Raw genomic sequence first — 23,259 nt, forward strand, 5'->3', positions numbered from 1 at the left:
ACGTTGAACCAAACCCATAATTGGCCGACTGGCTAAAGCGCGCACATTGGAGTACTACATTATAATATAAAATGATCACTATTCAGAAAATAAAACTCCACAGATTACAACAAGCAAACTATCTTTTCTCTCTAAGCTTTACGAACATCTCTCTGGATGGAAACTATGGAGACAGAATCACCAACAGAAAATATCACAAGAGAAGATCCTGCAACAAACAAAAATTTCACAGGAGATGATCCCGTATTAGACTTAGAAGAACTCTCTCCAGCAGAGGAAGTAAGGTTAACCGCACCCGTTATAGACGACCCCACACTCCCAGTATGGACCTTTCGTATGAGGTTTCTTGGTCTCTTATCATGCGCAGTTCTTTCATTCCTCAACCAATTCTTTTCTTATCGTAAGGAGCCTCTGGTAATCACCCAGATCACCGTCCAGGTAGCATCTCTCCCCATCGGACGGTTCTTGGCCTCTGTTCTTCCCACCACTAGTTTTCATATTCCAGGATTTGGGTCTAGAGAGTTCTCTCTTAACTCTGGACCGTTTAACATGAAGGAGCATGTGTTGATTACGATATTTGCAAATGCTGGGAGTGCTTTCGGGAATGGTTCAGCGTATGCTGTTGGTATTGTCAATATTATCAAGGCTTTTTATATAAAGAATATCTCTTTCCACACTGCTTGGCTTCTTATCATTACTACTCAGGTCTTCTTCTACCCCTCTGAAGATTTATGTACATTATCTAGTAGTAAGAAGGGTTCAAAAAATAAAATAATTTTTTTTTGTATGTACATGAAGATTTTTGCAAAGTCGGGTCTTTTGGGTTCGACTACAACAAGGACAGTAGTTCCTCACTTTTTAGACTTTCATGTTCGGTTTCTTAGCGAAATGTATTTTTACAGTTTTTTTTTTTCTTTCCTTAGAAAAAAACGATACTTTCTTGATCGTTGCTCTAATGACATATTTTGCAATTGGATTATAGTTCTAAAGTTGGATTCGAAGGTTGTGTGTGGTGGCTGGTGACATGATGAGTGCAGGTTTTGGGGTATGGCTGGGCGGGGCTACTAAGGAAGTACGTGGTGGAGCCGGCGCATATGTGGTGGCCTAGTACTCTTGTTCAGATCTCTCTATTCCGGTACTCTTTTAAATTTTGCGTCTTCAATGTGATTTCTCCGCACTGAGCATTAGTTTAAAGATAATCTAGTCTTTGTTTAGCTTTCTCTTGTGAACATCAATAAAAAATTAATCAACCCATAAAAAGTCTTAATCACACCATCGATTCATTGTAAGTTTACCAACCAAGACAAATCCTGAAGGAATGTAAGGTTAGTCGCTCCGCAAATATTATGATCAACACTCTGTCTTTTCAATATTATTTCTTAATTAATTACTCTTCGTTTTTTTCCGGAGGATGTGATTTTCAAGGGTCAGGACGGACTCATCTTTTCTGTTCTGTTCTGCTCGGGTTTTTGATTGAGTCAAACTATTACTTTTATTTTTAACAATGCAATTGTATAATAATTATTTTTTCAATTAAATATCACGTCGTTTTCTAGGGGTTAAGTTCATTTTATCATCTTGGAAAAGTCTTTACATGTTCTGAGACCCAATATGGCTATATATAATACCAATGAATTTCTCATAGGGTGCTTGTCTTTAACATTACATTGGGATCAAGGTGAGCCAATCATCTATAATGGAGCAGGGATACAGAGTGCTAGCTGCTAGCTGGTCATGCGATAAATTAGCAATTTGTAGATACTGATTATGATAAAGAATCTCGTATCAGATCAAGCTTCAACCAAGTTTTTGTGCCCTAGCCTATCCTTGCTTCCAGTTAATGACTAGTTAGTCATCTTAACAGGCAAATGATATTGACTTGAGAAAGCAACCCAAGTATCCCAAAGCGTACGTAGAAGGCAGGCCATATCTCTTTCAGAATTTGGACCTAACCAAGCTCATTCTTTTCCAATTTTCTAAGCTTTAGCCAATGGCCCAATGCAATTTAATTATTTACGATGACCACTAATTAAGTATAGATGAAGTCTTTTAGTCTTCAAAGAAAACGGCAAGAGAAGGAAAACACATCTGTTTTAGATGCATACATTTGTTGTAAGACAGTCTTAATATTAGTGCCTATCATTGTGGAAAAAGCTATTAATGCAGAAACAGTATATTTAATTCTATTAGTACCTTTCCCATGTGATATTTTGCTGCGTATCTTTTGTCCTATGTGTGCATTTTTTTTAATCGTCAGAAGTGTCTGGGTCAGTTAATTATGTATATCTCAACTAATCTCTCGGGATCCTAAAATCACCGATCGGGTATGAACTCTAGTACCATCCCTATTAGCAATCGTGAGGATTTGAACTCAGAAAACCATGTTAGATCTCCCTTTTACTCTTTTACTCTAAAAAAGACTCGAACTTAGAAGACTATATTAGATTATATGTGCATTGTTGAGCACCAATTCCTTCCTTTTTCCACTGAAGCAGTTTATAGCATTTATGTTACAACTTATTTTTGCAAATTCAATTCTAGTTTATATGTTGGGTCCCCCTGTTCCTTGTCTCATTCTGGTTTCGGAAATTTATTAAGATACAAACCAGTGCTCCATTAATTATCCAGAAAGCTTGCGGCTCCTTTAAATTTTATGGACCAATTAGATGAAGTGCCATTATAGTAAAAGATAAACGAAGTAAATGAGTAAAGAAAAGGAGCAATGGAGGAGATAACTCTCTTTTGAGGGCTGACTCAAGCCACATCTTTTTGAGTGTTACACAATTTCTTTAGAGCAATGTTAGTTTTACAAAGACACATACAAAGAGAGTATACAAAGACAATTCATACCCTTGATTTTCATAATTTCTCTTTCTCTCTTTTTTCGTTTTTTCTTTATTTTTTTCTTCTGGATGATGTCACTTTGTAACCCTCTTTGTATGCGTCTTTGTAAGGATAACATTTTTCATTTCTTTATTTGTGCTTGTAACATGCATGAGAAAGCTCATAATTTATATAGCTTTTGAAACTTGTCTTTTGTTTTCTGGTGTATTCCCACCAGACAACATGATATGCATATGCGTAATAAAGTAATGTTTCATTGAACTTTCAGGGCATTGCATGAAAAAAGAAGTAGATGATCGGAAGCATGGTATATCACGAGTGAAATTCTTTGTGATAGCACTAATTTGTAGTTTCTGCTGGTACTTGTTCCCTGGGTACTTGTTCCAATCCTTGCAAAGCATCTCATGGGTCTGTTGGGCTTTCCCCAAATCTGTCACTGCCCACCAAATTGGGTCGGGCCTAAATGGTCTAGGGATTGGAGCCTTTACTCTGGACTGGACAGCGGTCGCTTCATTCTTGTTCAGCCCTCTGATATGTCCCTTTTTCGCCATTGTCAATGTCTTCGTAGGATACGTACTGATAGTATACATAGTAATTCCCGCAGATTATTGGGGGCTAAATTTATACAGTGCTAAAACTTTCCCCCTATTTTCATCAGAGTTGTACACTGCTCAAGGTCCAGAGTACAATATTACATTGATCGTTAATAAGAATTTTGAGTTGGATGAGGCATCATATAAGCAGCTTAGGAGGATTCATTTGAGTACATTCTTTGCTCTCACCTACGGCTTTGGCTTTGCCACTATTGCATCTACGCTTTCTCATGTGGCCTTATTCTATGGAAGGTAATGTTTGATTTATTATGTGTTGCACACGTACATTTGTGTTCCTAACTAATAAATAATTGGCATTAATTTATTGGGATAACCTAGGGATCGATCATATAGGAATTATTGGGACTCTTCACTTCATTTATGTACGTACATGAAATTCTGTAACGTCGCAGGGAGATTTACGATCGATCCAGAGCTTCAACAACGAGAAGGCAGGATATTCACACGAGATTGATGCAAAGATACCGAGGCCTACCTTTATGGTGGTTTTATGCGCTTCTTGGTGTGACGGTGGCAATCTCCCTCGCACTCTTCACCTCCCTGAGAAAGGAGGTCCAGATGCCATGGTGGGGAGTAATCTTCGCAGCTGGCCTCGCCTTCATATTCACCCTTCCAGTCAGCATCATTACAGCCACAACAAATCAAGTAACCTTACAACTCTAATTTCTCTTTGTCGTGTTGAATAAAGATGAAGGCCGCCTAGAATAATTTTTAACTAAAACATATAATATGGTATAAACTTGTCAGTTCGTCTTTTTGTTTAAACTAATAATAATAATAATAACGATTTCTGTATGGTACAGACACCGGGATTGAATATCATAACGGAGTATATTATGGGAGTAATACAACCAGGGAAACCCATAACCAATGTCTGCTTCAAGACCTATGGGTATATGAGCATGACTCAGGCAATCGCTTTTCTTTGTGACTTCAAGTTGGGTCATTACATGAAGATCCCTCCAAGATCAATGTTCCTAGTTCAGGTATGTTCTCTACTCTTTATAAATTAATCCCATGCTCATCTTTCTGAAAATGCAATTAATGATCTATTATTCTCACATGCATCATTAATTGTTTTGTCTACTAGATTAACCGTGCTATGTGTTTAAGAAGTTCCATAAGAAATTCACTAATTAATGAATTAAGCGTAATGCCTTTCCTAATTGTACCTTTTGGCGTCTAATTTCAGTTGATAGGAACCATCTTAGTTGGAACAATCAATCTGGGAGTAGCATGGTGGCTTTTAGACTCTGTTGATCACATATGTCAAAAAGGTCTGCTCCCACAAAATAGCCCTGGACATGTCCCAATGACCGTGTGTTCTTTGATGCACCTGTTATCTGGGGCTTGGTTGGACCTAAGCGAATTTTTGGTTCTCAAGGAAACTACGGTGCTCTGAATGGTTCTTCCTGGGAGGATTTTTGGGGCCAATTGTTGTATGGCTATTACACAGGGCATTCCCTAAACAACACTGGATTCCCCTTATCAATCTCCCGGTACTCCTCGGCGCAACTGCTTACATGCCACCTGCAACAGCTTTGAATTACAACTCATGGATTGTGGTCGGAACAATCTTCAACTTTTTCATCTTCAGGTATCGAAAGAGATGGTGGCAGAGGTATAACTACATTCTATCAGCGGCACTGGATGCTGGAACGGCTTTCATGACAGTTCTTCTTTACATCTCACTGGGTTTGGAGGACATAAACTTGCACTGGTGGGGCGCTAACCCAGCTATTGACCCCGAGCACTGTGACCTCGCAACTTGCCCCACCGCAAAGGGTGTATCAGTTGATGGCTGCCCAATATTTTAAGATTCCCTACATTAATCCCTTATTAATTAATATTGCTTGCACCTTATTATAATTATATGTTCTTAATCTTGAGGGGATGTGGCTTTATTGAATGGAGGTCAACAGGATTGCTATTTACTTCTCAAAAAAAAAAAAAAAAAAGGTAGAACAAAATTTTTAATTAAGAAGATAGTATATATATCACATTTTGAGGGGTATGAACAAATAATATTAACGGTTATGCATATAGAATGGTATTTAACATTGTTTCCCAGTATGACACTCAATTTTTTTTAAATCATTAAGGGTGTCCGGGTCAGACCTCAACTAATCTTTTGAGACTTTAAAATTGTCGGTCGGATAAATGCTCAAATTATTATCCATATTAGTGTTTAGGGATACTTAAACTCGTTAGCACATAAAACTTCTTTTTGTTCTTTTATCATTTGTATATTTACATTTATTTGTTAGTTCAATCTATGGAATTATATGATTTATCTATATTATTGATCTTAAATTAATTATGTAATTTAGGTTAAAATAAAAATGAACTGTGCTGCAAGTATCCTCACGCATTCAATAACAGTGATGACGTAAATTCATTAGTTAGATGAAATTTAGTCCTATATGTCTCTAAAACTTGTTCGTAGCAACATTCTCAACTCCAATCCCACGTCCTCCGCACTAAAAACCTCACCACTCCAAAACGGCACTACTGCTGTCACTCACAAATCACAATGCCCTCTCTCAAAACAGAAACCAACCCCCTAAACACATCAAAACCCTCACCAGAAGGACTTCAACCGATGGAAGAACACGACGGCATTTCTCCGATAGAAGAAGTCCGTCTAACGGTGTCAAATGTGGACGACCCCACCCTTCCCGTTTTCACTTTTCGCATGTGGCTCTTAGGCGTTGTCTCATGCGTCCTTCTTTCTTTCCTCAACACTTTCTTCGCATACCGTACGCAGCCTTTAATCATTTCCATGATCTCCGTCCAGGTGGCCAGTCTCCCAATCGGACGGTTCATGGCGAAAGTTCTTCCCGAAAAGAAGTTCAGGATTCCGGGATTCGGAGGGAGGGAGTGGACATTGAACCCAGGACCGTTTAACATGAAGGAGCACGTCTTGATATCTGTTTTTGCAAATGCCGGGTCAGCGTTTGGGGGTGGGGCGGCGTATGCTGTTAGTATTGTAAATGTCATAAAGGCATTTTATAATAGGAACATCAGTTTCTTGGCTAGTTGGATTCTTGTTATTACTACACAGGTTAGTGTTTGTAATTTATTAATTTGGTTTTAGTAATATCTGATTGTTGTGTATTGATGTTGTTGTTAATGTTTGTGAATAGGTTTTGGGGTATGGTTGGGCAGGAGTATTAAGGAAGTTCGTGGTGGACCCGCCGGAGATGTGGTGGCCGAGTAGTCTAGTTCAGGTTTCTCTCTTCAGGTAAATTGTATATGCCTTTTTCGAAAACCGCATCGTTTTGATGCATTTATGAAATAAAATATCCCTTTCATGATCTTAATGTACGATAGCAGTAGAAGGTTTTTAAAGAAATCTTTCCCTAATAAGAAAAAAGTTACATCTTAAGCTGCAAGTGTTCTTTGATATTTGTTGACTCAACACATATTTAGAATAAAAAGTCTGAAATATTAATCTTAATTTACAACAAAAATATTTGAAATATTACTTTTAATTAATGATTGTTGTCTGCAATTGCGTGATTACCATTGTAAAACATATTTGCTTGAATTTTACACAACAGGGCTCTTCATGAGAAAGATGACAAACGTATGTCACGAGGCAAATTTTTCGTGATTGCGCTTATTTGCAGCTTCTCCTGGTATCTATTCCCAGGCTACCTTTTCCCCACATTGTCTAGCATTTCTTGGGTGTGTTGGGCTTTCCCAAATTCAGTAACAGCCCAGCAATTAGGGTCAGGCATGCGAGGACTTGGTCTTGGTTCCTTCGCCCTTGATTGGTCAGTGGTAGCCTCATACCTTAACAGCCCACTTATCACCCCTTTCTTTGTCATTGTCAATGTCTTTATTGGGTATTGCGTTGTTTTATTACTTATCATACCAATTGCCTATTGGGGATTCAATGTATACGATGCCAAGAAATTTCCTATCTTCTCCTCACATATATTCAATTCAAAAGGCCAAATATACAACGTATCGGCCATTGTTAACGACAAGTTTGAATTAGATATCCCATCATATGAGAGAGAGGGACGCCTACACCTCAGCATCTTCTTTTCTCTTTCATATGGCATTGGTTTCGCTGCTATTATATCATCCCTCACACATGTGGCATTGTTTAATGGAAGGTAAGCTATTAATTAATTAGAAAGTTTAAATTTGTTCACTTCTTTGGAAGTATATAATACGAATATCATTATATCAATTTGTTTTGACAGGAAGATATATCAACAAATTCGAGCTTCTTCAACGGGAAAACAGGATATTCACACAAGGCTGATGATGAAATACGAGCCCACTCCAAGCTGGTGGTTTCATTCCATGCTTGTAGGGTCGCTAGTACTTTCTCTAGTATTATGCATTTTCATGAAAGATGAGATCCAAATGCCCTGGTGGGGACTTATTTTTGCATCAGCCCTTGCATTGCTTTTCACACTGCCAATCAGCATCATAACTGCCACAACCAATATGGTAAAAGTTTTTTCTCCCCTTACGACTATGTTGTGCAACACTGCAGGATATTCACGATATAAACTGTTTTTAATTAATTGTATATTTGTATGGCTGTAAATACTGTTTTCACTATGGAAATAGGAGTGTATTAGATTAACCCTTGAATTTATCTTCTGATTTTCTAAAATTTAAATATCAGGGAAATTGAATTTGTGGTACTTGTTTACTGAACTTTAGAAATTCTTACTAAAATATTTTGTTTATTAATGTTTGCTTTCTTTGCCAGACACCAGGATTAAACGTTATCACTGAGTACGTGATGGGTATCATCTATCCAGGTAGACCAATAGCCAATGTCTGCTTCAAGACTTATGGATATATAAGCATGGGCCAGGCAGTTTCCTTCCTCAATGATTTTAAGCTAGGCCATTACATGAAGATTCCCACAAGGGCGATGTTTATTGTTCAGGTATATTTTATCAAAGAGGTTTTTTTCTAGAAAATGAGCGTATGCATGCAAAATATTAAAAAATGGAATGTTCAATATCTTAACCCTTGGTTTGATGATTTTGTTTATCCTCTACTCTCAAAGCTTGTAGGAACTATAATCGCGGGAACAGTGAATATTGGAGTGGCATGGTGGCTGCTGACAACCGTAGAGAATATATGTCAGGATCAATTCCTGTCTCCTAATAGTCCCTGGACATGTCCAGGAGACCGTGTATTTTTTGATGCATCAGTCATTTGGGGTCTGGTTGGACCAAAACGTATCTTTGGCAAGTCGGGAAACTACTCAGCTCTCAACTGGTTCTTCCTAGGAGGTGCGTTGGGACCTGTGATTGTATGGATGCTACACAGAGCATTCCCTAATCAGAAATGGATTCCATTGATTAATCTTCCGGTGCTTTTGGGAGCAACAGCTGCAATGCCACCAGCTACAACTCTCAACTTCAACTGCTGGATGATAGTTGGAACCATATTTAATCATTTTATTTTCAAGTATCGAAAAGGTTGGTGGCAGAGATACAATTATGTTCTTTCAGCGGCTTTAGATGCAGGGTTGGCTTTCATGGGGGTTCTTTTATACTTCACGCTAACCATGGAGAACAGAAGCATAACCTGGTGGGGATCAGAAGGTGAGCATTGTGAATTGGCTACATGCCCAACTGCTAAAGGTATAGTTGTTGAGGGTTGTCCGGTTCTGTATTAAACTACTTTAGTTGTTTAATTAGTGTGGGGTTTGTAATTTGTATATCTGTCTTTAAGATCGAAGTACCTTTATCTTTTGGATTTCCAAACAATTAGTTAAAACTGCTGTTATTCAATTTATGATGAAGTAAATACCATGCATATGGAATCAACGGGATGAGAATGGGAGAAGATTTCATTTTCGGATGTCACTTGAAACTCACAGCCCACAGCGAATCATACTCAGCTTTGGTACACTCAGACAATATTTGATTAAATACTATACAAAATATAACACACCAAATTAACATGATAATAAATAACTTCTTGTTACACTTATACGAAACAAACTATTATTTCACTTTTTAATTAAATTTTTTTTTTTTTTTTTGGTATGGGTCAAAAATAGTATTTATCTTAATGAGATCCAACCGTGAAACACACTGAATACGGCCCAGTGCCTTAACCTAATTTTGGTTGGGCGAATGCTTGAATATTCCTTGTGGATTGACCATTCCGTGAGTTATGCTTTCTTACAAGTTAAGCTAAATCGAGTTACAGCCTACTAGTCCACATTCGTTCCAAAATAGGAATCAAAATTATATTTACTTTTCACTTCAGTCAAGATCCAAGATCTTACTCAAATTGATAGTCCTAATCTGATAAAGACAAGTGACAAGACTTCATTCCTAATGTGAACCAAGTAGGATTTAGTATTCTACTAGGACTAAGCTCCCTTGAACTCCTATATAAACAAATGTTAAGCCTCTTATTATTCATTTAAAAATCACTCATAGGTTTAGGAACTAAATTCTTCCTCCTAAGAATCTCCATTTTTCTCGCCGTAAAATTTAGTTTTGACTAACTTTACCACCTTCAGCCACCTCAAAGCTGTGCTCCAGCCACTTTGTGTTAGTCTAGCCTTATGATAAACTCTTTTCTGCTCTCAATCCTCATTAAAATACCTTCAACCGTATTGACTTGAACATCAAATACCTTCAATCGTGCTAATTTGAGTGTTGACGGAGTGCCTATGGTTGACACCACACCGGTGTCACTCAAGCCTTCACGTTTGTTCTTTCTTTTTGTGCAGGTCAATTCGATCGTCAATGACTCGATCGCTTCTCAGTTCTCACAAGATCTGTCCCTTTCAAATCAATCATAGATTTTATCTTCTACAATTTTTTTAAACCTCTCTATCTGTTAGTGAGATTTAAATCATTAGAACCCTCCTAAATCACGTGTAAATGATGAGATAATATAAATTAATTAGTAATATAATACCTACGATTTAAACCGATGTTAATTCACTAACAAATCTTGAGATTTTAATTAAACTCTATTATAGGAATAAAATGAGTCAGATAACAAGAAAAGCAATTTAAATTGCTCAAAAATAATAAATAAATTTACTTCATTTGGATCTAATGGAGCATTATATTGTATACTCTTGATACTGGAGTAAGTGTTAATCACACAACCAACCATAATTAGTACTTAGTGAAAACAAAAGTTTAACAACAAAACTAACACAACTGCGCCCTCATCTGTCCTAATTTTGCTCTTAAATAAAATAGTATATTCTTCTCCATCTTTATATACTGGATTTATAACGCAACAGAGACTGTTTCTTGCATAACAACCCAATAAAGCCATAGGCCGAATAGAAATTTATTGGCTAATTTTAATATGACGTGATTATGTTTGTTGGTTAGATGACTTGGTGTACGATATGCTGTAAACTTTTATATCGCTATAAAATCCTATCCACTCCAATACGGCAGTGTCACTCACCCGCCATGAGAGGTGAAACGGTGGAGGATGAATACGACGAAGTCTCTCCGATAGAAGAAGTCCGTCTAACGGTGTCAACAAAGGACGACCCATATCTGCCCGCATGGACTTTTCGCGTGTGGTCCTTAGGCCTTCCATTTTGCCTTCTTCTTTCTTTCTTAAACACTTTCTTCGCATTTCGTACGCAGCCTCTAGTCATTTCCATGATTCCCGTCCAGGTGGTAACTCTCCCATTGGGACGCTTCATGGAAAAAGTTCTTCCCAAAAAGACGTTCAGGATTCCGGGATTCGGTAACGAGGAGTTTACGTTGAACCCGGGGCCGTTCAACATGAAGGAGCACGTCTTGATTTCTGTTTTTGCCAATGCCGGGGCAGGGTTCGGTGCCGGGGCAGCTTATGCTGTTAGTATTGTCACTATTATAAAGGCCTTATATCGTCGCCATATCTGTTTCTTGGCGAGTTGGATTCTTGTTATTACTACTCAGGTTGGTGTGATTTCACTGAATTTTTATTAGTTTCAGTTATATCTGATTATTGTATAAGTATATTAACATTATGGTAATCAATGCGGGTGAATAGATTTTGGGGTATGGTTGGGCCGGAGCATTGAGGAAGTACGTAGTGGACCCGGGGGAGATGTGGTGGCCCAGTAGTCTAGTTCAGGTTTCTCTCTTCAGGTAATGCCTTCTGCCAAACCATGTCGTTTTTGTATGAAAATATGGAACCTGATAAACAAAAACTCCATTTCCTTGTCAAGAAGTAGCTAATTATGTAATAATTAATGTTTATCTGCATACAGGGCTCTTCATGAGATCGATGACAATCGTATGTCACGAGGCAAATTTTTCTTGATTGCACTTACATGCAGCTTCTGCTGGTATGCAATCCCGGGCTACATATTCCCCACTTTGTCAACCATTTCTTGGGTGTGCTGGGTTTTCCCAAATTCAACATTGGCCCAACAATTGGGCTCAGGCATGCATGGACTTGGTCTTGGGGCTTTTTCCCTCGACTGGTCAGTCATGGACTCATACCTTGGCAGCCCACTAATCACCCCCTTCTTCGCCATTGTCAATGTCTTTGTGGGCTTTTTCCTGGTGATGTATGTTGTGACGCCCATTGCCTACTGGGGATTCAATCTATTTGATGCCAAGACGTTTCCGTTCTTTTCCTCGCACATGTTCAATGAAGTAGGCCAAATATATAACGTCTCAGCCATTGTTAACAGCGATTTTGAATTAGATATCCCTGCATATGAGCGTCAGGGACGCATATACATTAGCATGTTATTTGCTCTTTCGTATGGAATTGGTTTCGCGGCTATTATATCTACACTCACCCATGTGGCATTCTTCAATGGAAGGTAACAACTAACGAACTTGGAATTTAATTGTTGGTTATTTTTATTATTGTTAGGATAAGACATAAAATTTATTCTGACAGGGATATATATGAACGATTCCAAGATTCTACACAACGAAAGGAAGATATTCATACCAAGTTAATGATGAAGTACGAGCCCATACCAAACTGGTGGTTTCATTCGTTGCTTGTAGTATCACTGATACTCTCTCTCCTGCTATGCACTCTCATGGAAGGTGATATTCAATTGCCATGGTGGGGATTCGTCTTTGCAACAGGCCTTGCTTTAATTTTCACCCTTCCAATCAGCATCATAACTGCCACAACCAATGTGGTAAATATTTCGACTCTTGACTTCAAAGTTTTTCCTCTGAAGTAATTTTTTCCGACATTCAATTTATACTCTAAATTCTCAAACCTAAGTATAGAAGGAATTTCATTTTCTGGTTGTTACTGAAAATTGAGATACTCCACTCACCGACACATCCTTTTTTATTTGGGTTGCTTTTGTTGGCAGTCACCAGGGTTAAACATTCTTACAGAGTACCTCATGGGTATTATCTATCCAGGTCGACCAATAGCCAATGTCTGCTTCAAGACTTATGCATATATAAGCATGGGTCAGGCAATTTCCTTTCTTAGTGATTTGAAGCTAGGCCATTACATGAAGATTCCCAAAAAAGCAATGTTTGTCGTTCAGGTATATATTCCTATGGTCATGAAGATGTTCATTTTCATGAATTTCAACCTACTTAATATAATTTATAGCAACTGAAAAATGAGCTCCTTACTCCCCTTTAACTTCTTTATAAATCAATGTTCAATAGTATATTAGCTCCTTCCGTCGTATGACGATTTTGTATTTTAATTGATCACAAAGCTTTTAGGAACTATAATTGCGGGATCCGTCAACATTATAGTGGCATGGTATCTGCTGACAACCGTGGAGAACATATGTCAGGATCAACTACTTCCTCCGAATAGTCCTTGGACATGTCCTGGAGAAAGAATATTTTTTGATGCATCTGTTATCTGGGGTTTGGTTGGACCAAATCGTATCTTTGGCAGCGATGGAAACTACCCAGCTCTCAACTGGTTCTTCCTTGGAGGTGCTTTAGCTCCTGTCATTGTTTGGCTGCTGCACAAAGCATTCCCTCAGCACCGATGGATTGCATTTATTCACATTCCAGTTCTTTTGGGTGCAACACATGCACTCCCTCCTGCTACAACTCTCAACTTCAACACCTGGATAACGGTTGGAACCATATTCAATTACTTCATTTTTAGGTATCAAAAGGTTATGTGGCAGAGATACAATTATGTTCTTTCAGCGGCCTTAGATGCTGGGTTGGCTTTCATGGGGGTTCTTTTGTACTTCACAGTAGCCACAGAAAACAGAAGCATAAACTGGTGGGGATCACAAGGTGAGCACTGTGACTTGGCTACATGCCCAACTACAGAAGGCGTGGCTGTTGATGGCTGTCCAGTGTTGTACTAAATATCACTTTCTATATCTTGATTAACATACTTTAGCTGGAAAACATCATATAAGTTGTGGAGACAAAAGAAAGGCAAGATTTTGTCATTGGTATATCTCATGGCGCTTAATTTTATCTATCTATTATATGAATATGTGTGATTGATCAAATACTGATAAACATGTAATTTTGTTACTACTATATTCTCTGTTTACCTATTGTATATAAAGTTTATACTGGCCAACTTTATGAAAGATGGAAATTTTGATTAATTTTCAATCGATACCAATTACAAGTGATAGTGTCAGTCAATTTCATGGGATAAAATTCTTTATCAGATGTCACTTGCTCATGACCACCACAGTAATTATACACACGGCACATTTATAGGATTAGACTCTGCTTCCGCTCGAGGTGGCCCGCCAGATGCCTTTGTACAGACTGGCTGATGTTTGAACCTTTGAGCTATGACGGGTTGAAAATAATATGACATATATATAGATTGGCCCAGTTGAAATGAAACTTGATCTTCCATAATTACTCAAAATCTTCATGTAGATGATCATTTATAGAACGTTATAAATCAACATGTTAACCTACTGCAGTTTTGTACGAAATAAGGAAACATGGCTAAATAAAAAATATTTCGAAGGGGTTGAAAAAGTAAAATTAAAAACTTTTGAAATACTTGTCAAATATGTATAAATATATCTTTAAAAAAATGATTCAGGATCATACAGCGCTCCTAGGTTAGACCAAGGAAAACGAGATCATAAACGTGTATAGTGCTCAATTCCTTTTCAGAATATCAAATTCATCAAAAAAAAAAAAAGGTTCTTTTGTATTCCCTTTATAATTGTCAAAGTATAAGGATGTAAACACCAGCAATATAAAAGTAACTCCCCATCAAAGTAACAATATTGTCATTTATCTCCAACTAATTTCGATGGAGCAGCATATCTAGAAGAAAATCCCCTCGACAAAGACTCCACATTATCATCATCCCAACACCCCTCATCAAAGTTTTGAGAATAGCTTAAAGGGTCATACCTAAAACCACCAGCTGGTTTTGGTCGTCGCTTGTTCCTGAAAGTTGCTGCTATATTACAACCGACACTTGACTGCCTTCTTCTTGTATCTGTATCCCATGTCCTTCTCTTTGTCCATGGAAGCTTCAACTTGAGCCGTCTCCAGCATGATAGCAACCCCACTCGGTCTGTGTTGTGAGGAGGTGAATTAGTTCTCTCCATGAGTAGTACTCCAACTTGTTCAAGATAATTACCTTTTAATTGGGTTACAGTTGTGGGGTCTGTTCTCTGTTCAATCTTTCCAGTGTGTGGCAGAGAGAAGATAGCAAGAGTTGATAGGTGTGGAGCAAGTTCTTTTTGTTTTTAAGGAGAGAAATGTAAAAAGAATAAAAGGAAACATGAGAGGGTCAAAGGAGCAAATATTTGTCATCTGGATTGATTTTGGTTTGCCATATATATAATATGTAGATACTACAGGGAAAATCACTAATTGATCAAGTTGAACGCATGATATAATACATACCTAAGTTCTAACAGAGAAATATGTGTAGTTGTTACATTCAAAAAGGTGGAAAAGAAAAAAGAGTTACTGAACTGAATATAAATATTCATAGTTCATGTTAAATATAAAAAGTCGGTCTGAATCAAACATGAATTTATAAAATAAATGTATGGAACTAAAAGTATGTCATGGTAGGTACCAATTTTGCTAAACTTTACAATAGCTAGATACAATATTATCATTAAAATAATGTTTGGCCAGAATCTAACTACATATATGAACTACCAAAAGATGTAAGGTACAAAAACAAGATAATATTTTCACCCACGTAGATGTCATAAGAGGGCAAAACTAGTTACAATGCCTACCACGACAAGGATCTTGGAGTCATGATGAAAAATAAAAAAATTAGAAAGGTGTCTACCAAGGTTTTATTTATTTATTTTGCTTCTTAAAATTATTGTTATTTAAAATTAAGATAGAAAATCTAATGGAGGCATTCCTTTTGTAACAAAAAGAAGAATACAAGGGAGAGTATCATGAATGATCCCATCAAATCCAACTTCCGCTTAGTTGTCTTCTGAACAGTCATGGTGTGTAAGTTGATAATCTTATTTCCAAAAACAACCCTTTAATNGGGTTGAAAAAGTAAAATTAAAAACTTTTGAAATACTTGTCAAATGTGTATAAATATATCTTTAAAAAAATGATTCAGGATTATACAGAGCTCCTAGGTTAGACCAAGGAAAACGAGATCATAAACGTGTATAGTGCTCAATTCCTTTTCAGAATATCAAATTCATCAAAAAAAAAAAAAAAAAAAAGGTTCTTTTGTGTTCCCTTTATAATTGTCAAAGTATAAGGATGTAAACACCAGCAATATAAAAGTAACTCCCCATCAAAGTAACAATATTGTCATTTATCTCCAACTAATTTCGATGGAGCAGCATATCTAGAAGAAAATCCCCTCGACAAAGACTCCACATTATCATCATCCCAACACCCCTCATCAAAGTTTTGAGAATAGCTTAAAGGGTCATACCTAAAACCACCAGCTGGTTTTGGTCGTCGCTTGTTCCTGAAAGTTGCTGCTATATTACAACCGACACTTGACTGCCTTCTTCTTGTATCTGTATCCCATGTCCTTCTCTTTGTCCATGGAAGCTTCAACTTGAGCCGTCTCCAGCATGATAGCAACCCCACTCGGTCTGTGTTGTGAGGAGGTGAATTAGTTCTCTCCATGAGTAGTACTCCAACTTGTTCAAGATAATTACCTTTTAATTGGGTTACAGTTGTGGGGTCTGTTCTCTGTTCAATCTTTCCAGTGTGTGGCAGAGAGAAGATAGCAAGAGTTGATAGGTGTGGAGCAAGTTCTTTTTGTTTTTAAGGAGAGAAATGTAAAAAGAATAAAAGGAAACATGAGAGGGTCAAAGGAGCAAATATTTGTCATCTGGATTGATTTTGGTTTGCCATATATATAATATGTAGATACTACAGGGAAAATCACTAATTGATCAAGTTGAACGCATGATATAATACATACCTAAGTTCTAACAGAGAAATATGTGTAGTTGTTACATTCAAAAAGGTGGAAAAGAAAAAAGAGTTACTGAACTGAATATAAATATTCATAGTTCATGTTAAATATAAAAAGTCGGTCTGAATCAAACATGAATTTATAAAATAAATGTATGGAACTAAAAGTATGTCATGGTAGGTACCAATTTTGCTAAACTTTACAATAGCTAGATACAATATTATCATTAAAATAATGTTTGGCCAGAATCTAACTACATATATGAACTACCAAAAGATGTAAGGTACAAAAACAAGATAATATTTTCACCCACGTAGATGTCATAAGAGGGCAAAACTAGTTACAATGCCTACCACGACAAGGATCTTGGAGTCATGATGAAAAATAAAAAAATTAGAAAGGTGTCTACCAAGGTTTTATTTATTTATTTTGCTTCTTAAAATTATTGTTATTTAAAATTAAGATAGAAAATCTAATGGAGGCATTCCTTTTGTAACAAAAAGAAGAATACAAGGGAGAGTATCATGAATGATCCCATCAAATCCAACTTCCGCTTAGTTGTCTTCTGAACAGTCATGGTGTGTAAGTTGATAATCTTATTTCCAAAAACAACCCTTTAATCCAGGGGCTGGCAGATTTTAGGTTGTTAATTGGGGGATTATATCACTAATCATGGCAAAAATTCTTGAATTATACTGAATACGTGAATGAGATGTATTTGTTGTTTATTGTTTAAGAATTATTGAAAGCTAATAAATAAAAGGATATCCGTGTGCAAATCACTGATACCATTCAAAAACTTCACGTATTCATATGGTCCCCGTACTGTCGTATGGCGTTGATATCTTTCCTGACTCGAATTCATATGGCTGATAAAGTTCCCTTTTCGAATCTCATTCAACCTTTCACAAGGCACTTGTCACTTCATCATACACTCGTTTCTGCTAGTTTTTATTTATTTCTGGGGAAATTTTCAACATTCTATTTATGTTTCTATGGCTTTCATTGAGTAACATGATGTTATTCAGGGTTTTTTTTTTTTTTTTTTTTTTTTTTTAAAATGACCGTGGGTGTTCGACTAATCTTCCAAGACCCTGAAACTATCGGTCAAGTAAAAGCTCTAGTGATCACTCTTACTAGCAATTGTAAAGATTCAAACTCGAGAAATCATGTTAGATCTTCCTTTTATTCTTTTACCTTCAAGTGAACTCGAATTTGGGAGACCATTTTAGATTCTCCTCTTGTTCTTTTACCATCAAAGAGATTCAAACTTAAGAGATCATGTTAAATTCTCTTTTGCTTTTTTTACCATCAGATCATTCAATGATGATTTGTTTCGAGTTTTTTATACCACTAAATGCGTTTACCTCGTGACCAATCTTTTCTTTTACCTAAATATAACTTACTCTTAATTCAACGCTACATCAACATGAACTTTAAAAATGTTTGTAATACATCCATATAACAAAGATTCATACAATGTTTTAAAACCCAACCCGGGATGAAACCCAACAAAGTTTCCGGGTCCCAGGTTGAACCGGTTAACAAAAACTTTTAAAATTAAGCAAATACATCCCTAAAAATTACATGTAAGTCCTTATATATTTAAACTTTATCAAACACACCCCAAATGCAAATCGATCGGCGACTGATTGGCGGCGGCGACACCCCAGATGCAACCCCAATCATCCCTTGAGCCCATTTCCATTAAAATCTACCCAAGATCTGGCCGAAATAGGTTCGATTTCGGCCAGATCTGACTGACGCTGGCGTCGGCATTCCAGGCCAGATCTCATCCACGCCGGCGTCGAAAACCCTCCCCATCACCCAGGAATTACTACTCTCTTCCTCCCGACCAAAACCCACCTCACCCCACCCTCGTTAACCTCGTCAATCGCCGACAAAATCTCATTGTTACCGTTGCCAGATTTGTTCGATTTTCAATCGATTTACTCACCGGAAATCAACGCCGTCAACACCATTGCATTCACCGGCCCTTTATCTTCAAAAGCCCCATGATTTCAGCCGTCAATTGATCGCCGATCAGCCTCTCAAATCCTAGGGTTTTGGGTGAATAGAAAAAGCATAAACCCAGCCTATTGAAGCTTCCGGGTCCTGGTTCAACGAGTCAACCGACCAGGCCAGGTTTCAAAACATTGGATTCATATATGATAAAAACTTCCTTTCTTTTTGTTTATATTAATTTTTTATTTAGAAAAAGCATAAATCATTAAATAATTACCGTCTCATCTCATGGTGAAATTTGTAGACTACGCATATACCATACTACCCATTCCGACTAAACAATCTCAGGTCGTTCGAGGGAGCGGTAACGCAGGACATCTTGAAGAAAAGAAACCAATACAACACCCGGCCCACCGCCATGGAGAGACAATACAAAGAATGGATGTGATTTTGAGATGCCACAAATTACTTCAGCACAAATCATTCTTATATCCAAACCAACCAACAAAACCACTTGAAACAATAAAAGGCAAATTTCTTAAGTGTGATCAGCAACAGATCAGGATAGACATGCAAGTGTAGTGAATGTTCATCGGTACAAGTTACAACCCAAGTCCTAAGACTAAATAGAAAGGTTACATAGACTATCTGCCAAAAATGAACTTGAATTTTCACTCTTCAGAGAAAAGCTACGAAAAATAGAAAATAAACTAATACAAAATTATGTATATTGCCAACACAAAGCTACAGAAACTCCATACACAGATTACTAGTTACCAGCCAACTAAAAACGAAAGATGCTACTGACGGTAGGCTACATCTTGACTGCCACCTGTTCTGCTGAGCTTTTCTTCACAACTCCTTTGGAGCACAGTTGATTTAATAGCTCCAAAGCCTCCTTGGCTAAACCTTCATAAGCTATGCCTTCAATGAGAATGGTATATGTAGTTTCCGTGGGTTTACAACCCCTCATTACCATGTCCGCCAAGAAGTCAATTGCACGGTCTGTCTGCCGAGCCTTACAAAGTGATGACATTATATAATTGTAGGTAATTACATTAGGCCTGATGCTTAATCTATCCAGATCACGGAAAAGCTTAATTGCTTCATCAACCTTGCCTTCTCTACTAAGCCCACCAACAAGGGAAGAGTAGGTAATTGCATCAGGCTTGAGACCCTTTCCGCACATCTCATTCAAAAGTTTCATAGCTTGTTCTGTTTTCCCCACCTTTGAGAGCCCATCAATAACTGTGTTGTAAGTGATCAAAACGGGCGAACAAAACTTGGTACTAAGCTGGTTAAGTATCTCAACTGCAACATCAACCTTCCCATCTTTGCATAATGCAGTGAGGAGAGTATTATAGGTCACAATATCAGGGTAACAACCCCTGGACACCATAATTTCTAAATACTCAATAGCCCTTTCCATATTCTTTTCTTTGCAGAAACCATGGAGCAATGGGTTGTAACTTAAGGAATTTGGAGTACATCCATACTTATGCATCTTCTCCAATACATCAATTGCTCGACCCAATAAACGCTTTCGACACAAGAAATTAATCAATATATTGAATGTAACAACACTAGGAGAGCATCCATTCCGAACCATTTCAGCTAATAGTCTCTCTGCATCCATCCACCTACCAGTGCTACACATGCTACGTAAAATAATATTATGTGTAATCACATTAGGTTGGCATCCAAAAGATGGCATGTCATTCAAGAATTTGATTGCTTCATCCAACCTTCCTTCCTTACAAATTCCATTGACAAGAACATTGTAGGTAACCACATCAGGTTTGCATCCTCTACTCCTCATCTCATCAAAGAGCTTCATTGCCTGACCAACACCACTTTCCTTGCAAGTTGCTTCAATTAATATGGTATAAGTGATTACATCGGGAAAGCATTCCCTCTCCAACTGTCTATTAAGAACTTTCATGGCTAGACTCAACTTCCCACTATCACATAAGGTACGCAAAATAGTATTATATGTAACAACATCAGGAGCTACACTCATTCGATCCAAAAGACGAAAAGCATTATCAATCTCCCCTGACTTGCAATACCCACTAATCAAAACATTGTAAGTTATGACATCAGGAACAGCCCCAGAATCTTCTATAATCTCCATAACTCTAGTTGCCTTCCTAGTCTTACCAACCTTACAGAATCCACGAATTAAACTCGTGCAAGGGATTATATCAGGAATATCACCATGATAAACCATGCTTTCAAGAAACTTAAACCCTTCTTCTAATTCCCCATTTCTAACCAGCCGACGAAGATGATTATTACTCTCAAATTCCTCAAAATTATGAGAAGAATTCTCCTGACTCGAAGAAATATGACCATTGAACAGATGCCCATGTGGGGATTTCTGAACTTTTTTCAGTTTAGCATTAGAACTAAGTGTTTCATTCTTTGAAACAGCAAAAACCCGCGTTTGCTTTTGAAACCCTTGAGGTTTACGCTTTTTACAATCAAAACTATCAGCAGACTGAACAAGAAAGGGAGCCTTGTACCGCACATAAACTTTCTTAGAACTTAATTTGATACCAACTTTATAAGCGCCACGCCTAGCACTAAAAAAACTACAATTTCGTGTACTTTCTCCATGAAAATGTTGAAATGAGCAAAACCCTTCATGGACATGATTCGTAGGTACAATCAAATCCATACTTTCACCTACTTGTGAATAGAAAAAGATTAATGTTCAAACGTTCATGCTTTAAATAAAATGAGTACAGGTAAAAGGGCAATTTTCAAGTGAAGGGTTTAGCGAGGGTTTAGTAACAGAATAACAATAAATCTTCAAAAGGGTTATAGATGGTAAAAATAAATCCAGAGAGATAATGATGAAGCTTACTCTGAGAATGGTTTGGAGAGATGAAATGGAGAAGCTACAGACAAAGTAGTGCGGCCGTGTTGTTGCTTATCCAGTTTGTGACACTCTGGTTCTGGCTTTTGGAAATTTAAAGGTGGGGTGGAGGTCTAGAAAGTGGGAGCAGCAAGGAGCCCAACTGGACCAGATTAAGGCTGGGCTTGTACATCAAAACAGAATTCCTATAGTCCACCTCTTCGTGTGAACCGTGGGCCTTTCGGCTGCACTGACTTAAATCATTTAGAGTAACGACTTTTTCCCACCCAAATAATGGTCTAACGACACTTTCTCACCCAAAAAATTTCAAAATACAACTTTACTACTCACAAGCCACAGCACAGATCCATTAGTAAATTTCATTGTGAATAATCCAGGATGGTCAAAAGTTAGTTATAAGGAAGGGTAGGATAGTCAATTAACATCATGCATAAAAAATCAAAATCTTAATTGGCAGCGTTTGGTATACTTTTTATACTCTATTCTATTTTGTTATCCTATCTAATTCAATGAAAAATGTGTATATTTTAATATTGACTATTCAATTCAAAATTCAATCTTATCATATTCAACTCAAAACATTTAACAATTACCTTTCACAATAAAAGTTTATAAATTAACAAAAACATATCCACTCACCTAAGCCACTATCACCTGCCAGCAGCCACTGTCACCGCGGCCACCGAAACGACACACATTCTCAGAATTCTATCATAAAATGTATTCAGAATAGGATTTTAGAAATCCTATTAAAAAAAGTGTACCAAATGTAGCGTCTTCGCCTTCGTCTTCTCCTCTTCTTCTTCTTTTCTCTGCTTTTCTTTATTCTTCTTTCCCTCCTCTTTTCTTCCTTTCTTTATTCTTCTTCTTTTCTCTCCTTTTCTCTTCTTTTCTTTCTTTAATTTTTTTTTTTTCTCTTTTGCAAATTTGGCCAACCGCTTCTCCTTTTTCTTCTTTTTCTTTTCCCTCCCTTCTCCTCTCTTTTTCTTATTTCTTTGACATCTTAATTCTCACAGGTATAGTTGCATCAAATTACACTAGAACTTCCATTTTCCAGGACTACAAATAGGATTACACAAATTCAAACTTAAACTCTAACAATAACTTAAACCCTAACACTATCTGTACAAATATCAAAACCCAAAATGATAACTAAATACATTAATCAATTCCCATTTGCAAAATCTCTGAGAACTTCCATAATCCAATCAGTCTGCTCCTTAACCAAGTCAACTTTCTTAATCACAATCCTGGCTTTTTCAATCCCAATTGATTTCCACTTCTCATATGTTTCCAAAGACCTAGGAGTGGGTGAAATTTAAGTTAAGTGCAAAGCAAGGTTTTAAAACCTGGCCAAGGGTGAAACCTGACAAAATGGTCGAGTCCCAGGTTAACCGGTTGAATCGATTTGATCGATAGGTCAAACCGGTGATATCAGTATGTAAGAAAGTTTGAAATCCAATAAAAACACCCCTAAAATTCCCATAAGTCCCTATAGGTTTAAAATATTACAAAAACACCCCAAATTACATCGCCAACGTCGATAACCCAAGTCAAATATGGTCTTTTTTCAACGTCGACAACACCCTATCACAATCAAAACTCTCCTCCTAG

At 37.3% G+C, this 23,259-nt stretch overlaps 4 protein-coding genes across 4 annotated transcripts; 3 read left to right on the forward strand and 1 right to left on the reverse strand.

Moving 5' to 3' along the window:
- The first annotated feature begins 165 nt into the window (after positions 1 to 165).
- LOC116137665 (oligopeptide transporter 4-like) lies at positions 166 to 5,275 on the forward strand. Its single transcript, XM_031423343.1, is given in 9 exon segments — positions 166 to 705; positions 1,038 to 1,135; positions 3,113 to 3,128; positions 3,130 to 3,689; positions 3,851 to 4,103; positions 4,262 to 4,444; positions 4,651 to 4,750; positions 4,753 to 4,857; positions 4,860 to 5,275. Coding segments are annotated over 9 exon segments (2,271 nt in total).
- Positions 5,276 to 6,060: 785 nt separating this feature from the next.
- On the forward strand, positions 6,061 to 10,881 carry LOC116137709 (oligopeptide transporter 2-like). Its single transcript, XM_031423395.1, has 7 exons — positions 6,061 to 6,522; positions 6,605 to 6,702; positions 7,022 to 7,585; positions 7,676 to 7,928; positions 8,197 to 8,379; positions 8,503 to 9,085; positions 10,814 to 10,881. Exons 1-7 carry the CDS (start codon positions 6,061 to 6,063, stop codon positions 10,837 to 10,839), a joined length of 2,169 nt encoding a protein of 722 aa, XP_031279255.1. The 3' UTR covers positions 10,840 to 10,881.
- Positions 10,882 to 10,897: 16 nt separating this feature from the next.
- Positions 10,898 to 13,850, forward strand: LOC116137668 (oligopeptide transporter 4-like). The gene is made up of 6 exons (XM_031423344.1): positions 10,898 to 11,377; positions 11,472 to 11,569; positions 11,692 to 12,255; positions 12,336 to 12,588; positions 12,772 to 12,954; positions 13,135 to 13,850. The coding sequence occupies exons 1-6, from the start codon at positions 10,898 to 10,900 to the stop codon at positions 13,750 to 13,752; spliced, it is 2,196 nt and encodes a 731-aa protein (XP_031279204.1). The 3' UTR covers positions 13,753 to 13,850.
- Positions 13,851 to 19,278: 5,428 nt separating this feature from the next.
- On the reverse strand, positions 19,279 to 21,699 carry LOC116137712 (pentatricopeptide repeat-containing protein At1g09900). The gene is made up of 2 exons (XM_031423399.1): positions 21,634 to 21,699; positions 19,279 to 21,452 (listed from the first exon to the last, which is right to left on the reverse strand). Exon 2 carries the CDS (start codon positions 21,442 to 21,444, stop codon positions 19,579 to 19,581), a length of 1,866 nt encoding a protein of 621 aa, XP_031279259.1. The 5' UTR covers positions 21,445 to 21,452; positions 21,634 to 21,699; the 3' UTR covers positions 19,279 to 19,578.
- Positions 21,700 to 23,259: the final 1,560 nt, after the last annotated feature.

The sequence above is a fragment of the Pistacia vera genome, unplaced genomic scaffold, assembly GCF_008641045.1.
Source record: "Pistacia vera cultivar Batoury unplaced genomic scaffold, PisVer_v2 Contig332, whole genome shotgun sequence".
Taxonomy (NCBI): Eukaryota; Viridiplantae; Streptophyta; class Magnoliopsida; order Sapindales; family Anacardiaceae; genus Pistacia; species Pistacia vera.

Excerpts from the sequence above, each read along its gene's own strand:
- LOC116137709 (XM_031423395.1), top strand. The coding sequence starts at position 6,061 with ATGGAAGAACACGACGGCATTTCTCCGATAGAAGAAGTCCGTCTAACG. Across the intron at positions 7,929-8,196 it reads TAACTGCCACAACCAATATG|ACACCAGGATTAAACGTTAT; the intron begins GTAAAAGTTTTT and ends TTTCTTTGCCAG. Across the intron at positions 8,380-8,502 it reads GGGCGATGTTTATTGTTCAG|CTTGTAGGAACTATAATCGC; the intron begins GTATATTTTATC and ends CTACTCTCAAAG.
- LOC116137712 (XM_031423399.1), bottom strand. The coding sequence starts at position 21,444 with ATGGATTTGATTGTACCTACGAATCATGTCCATGAAGGGTTTTGCTCA.
- LOC116137668 (XM_031423344.1), top strand. The coding sequence starts at position 10,898 with ATGAGAGGTGAAACGGTGGAGGATGAATACGACGAAGTCTCTCCGATA. Across the intron at positions 11,378-11,471 it reads TTCTTGTTATTACTACTCAG|ATTTTGGGGTATGGTTGGGC; the intron begins GTTGGTGTGATT and ends GCGGGTGAATAG. Across the intron at positions 12,955-13,134 it reads AAGCAATGTTTGTCGTTCAG|CTTTTAGGAACTATAATTGC; the intron begins GTATATATTCCT and ends TTGATCACAAAG.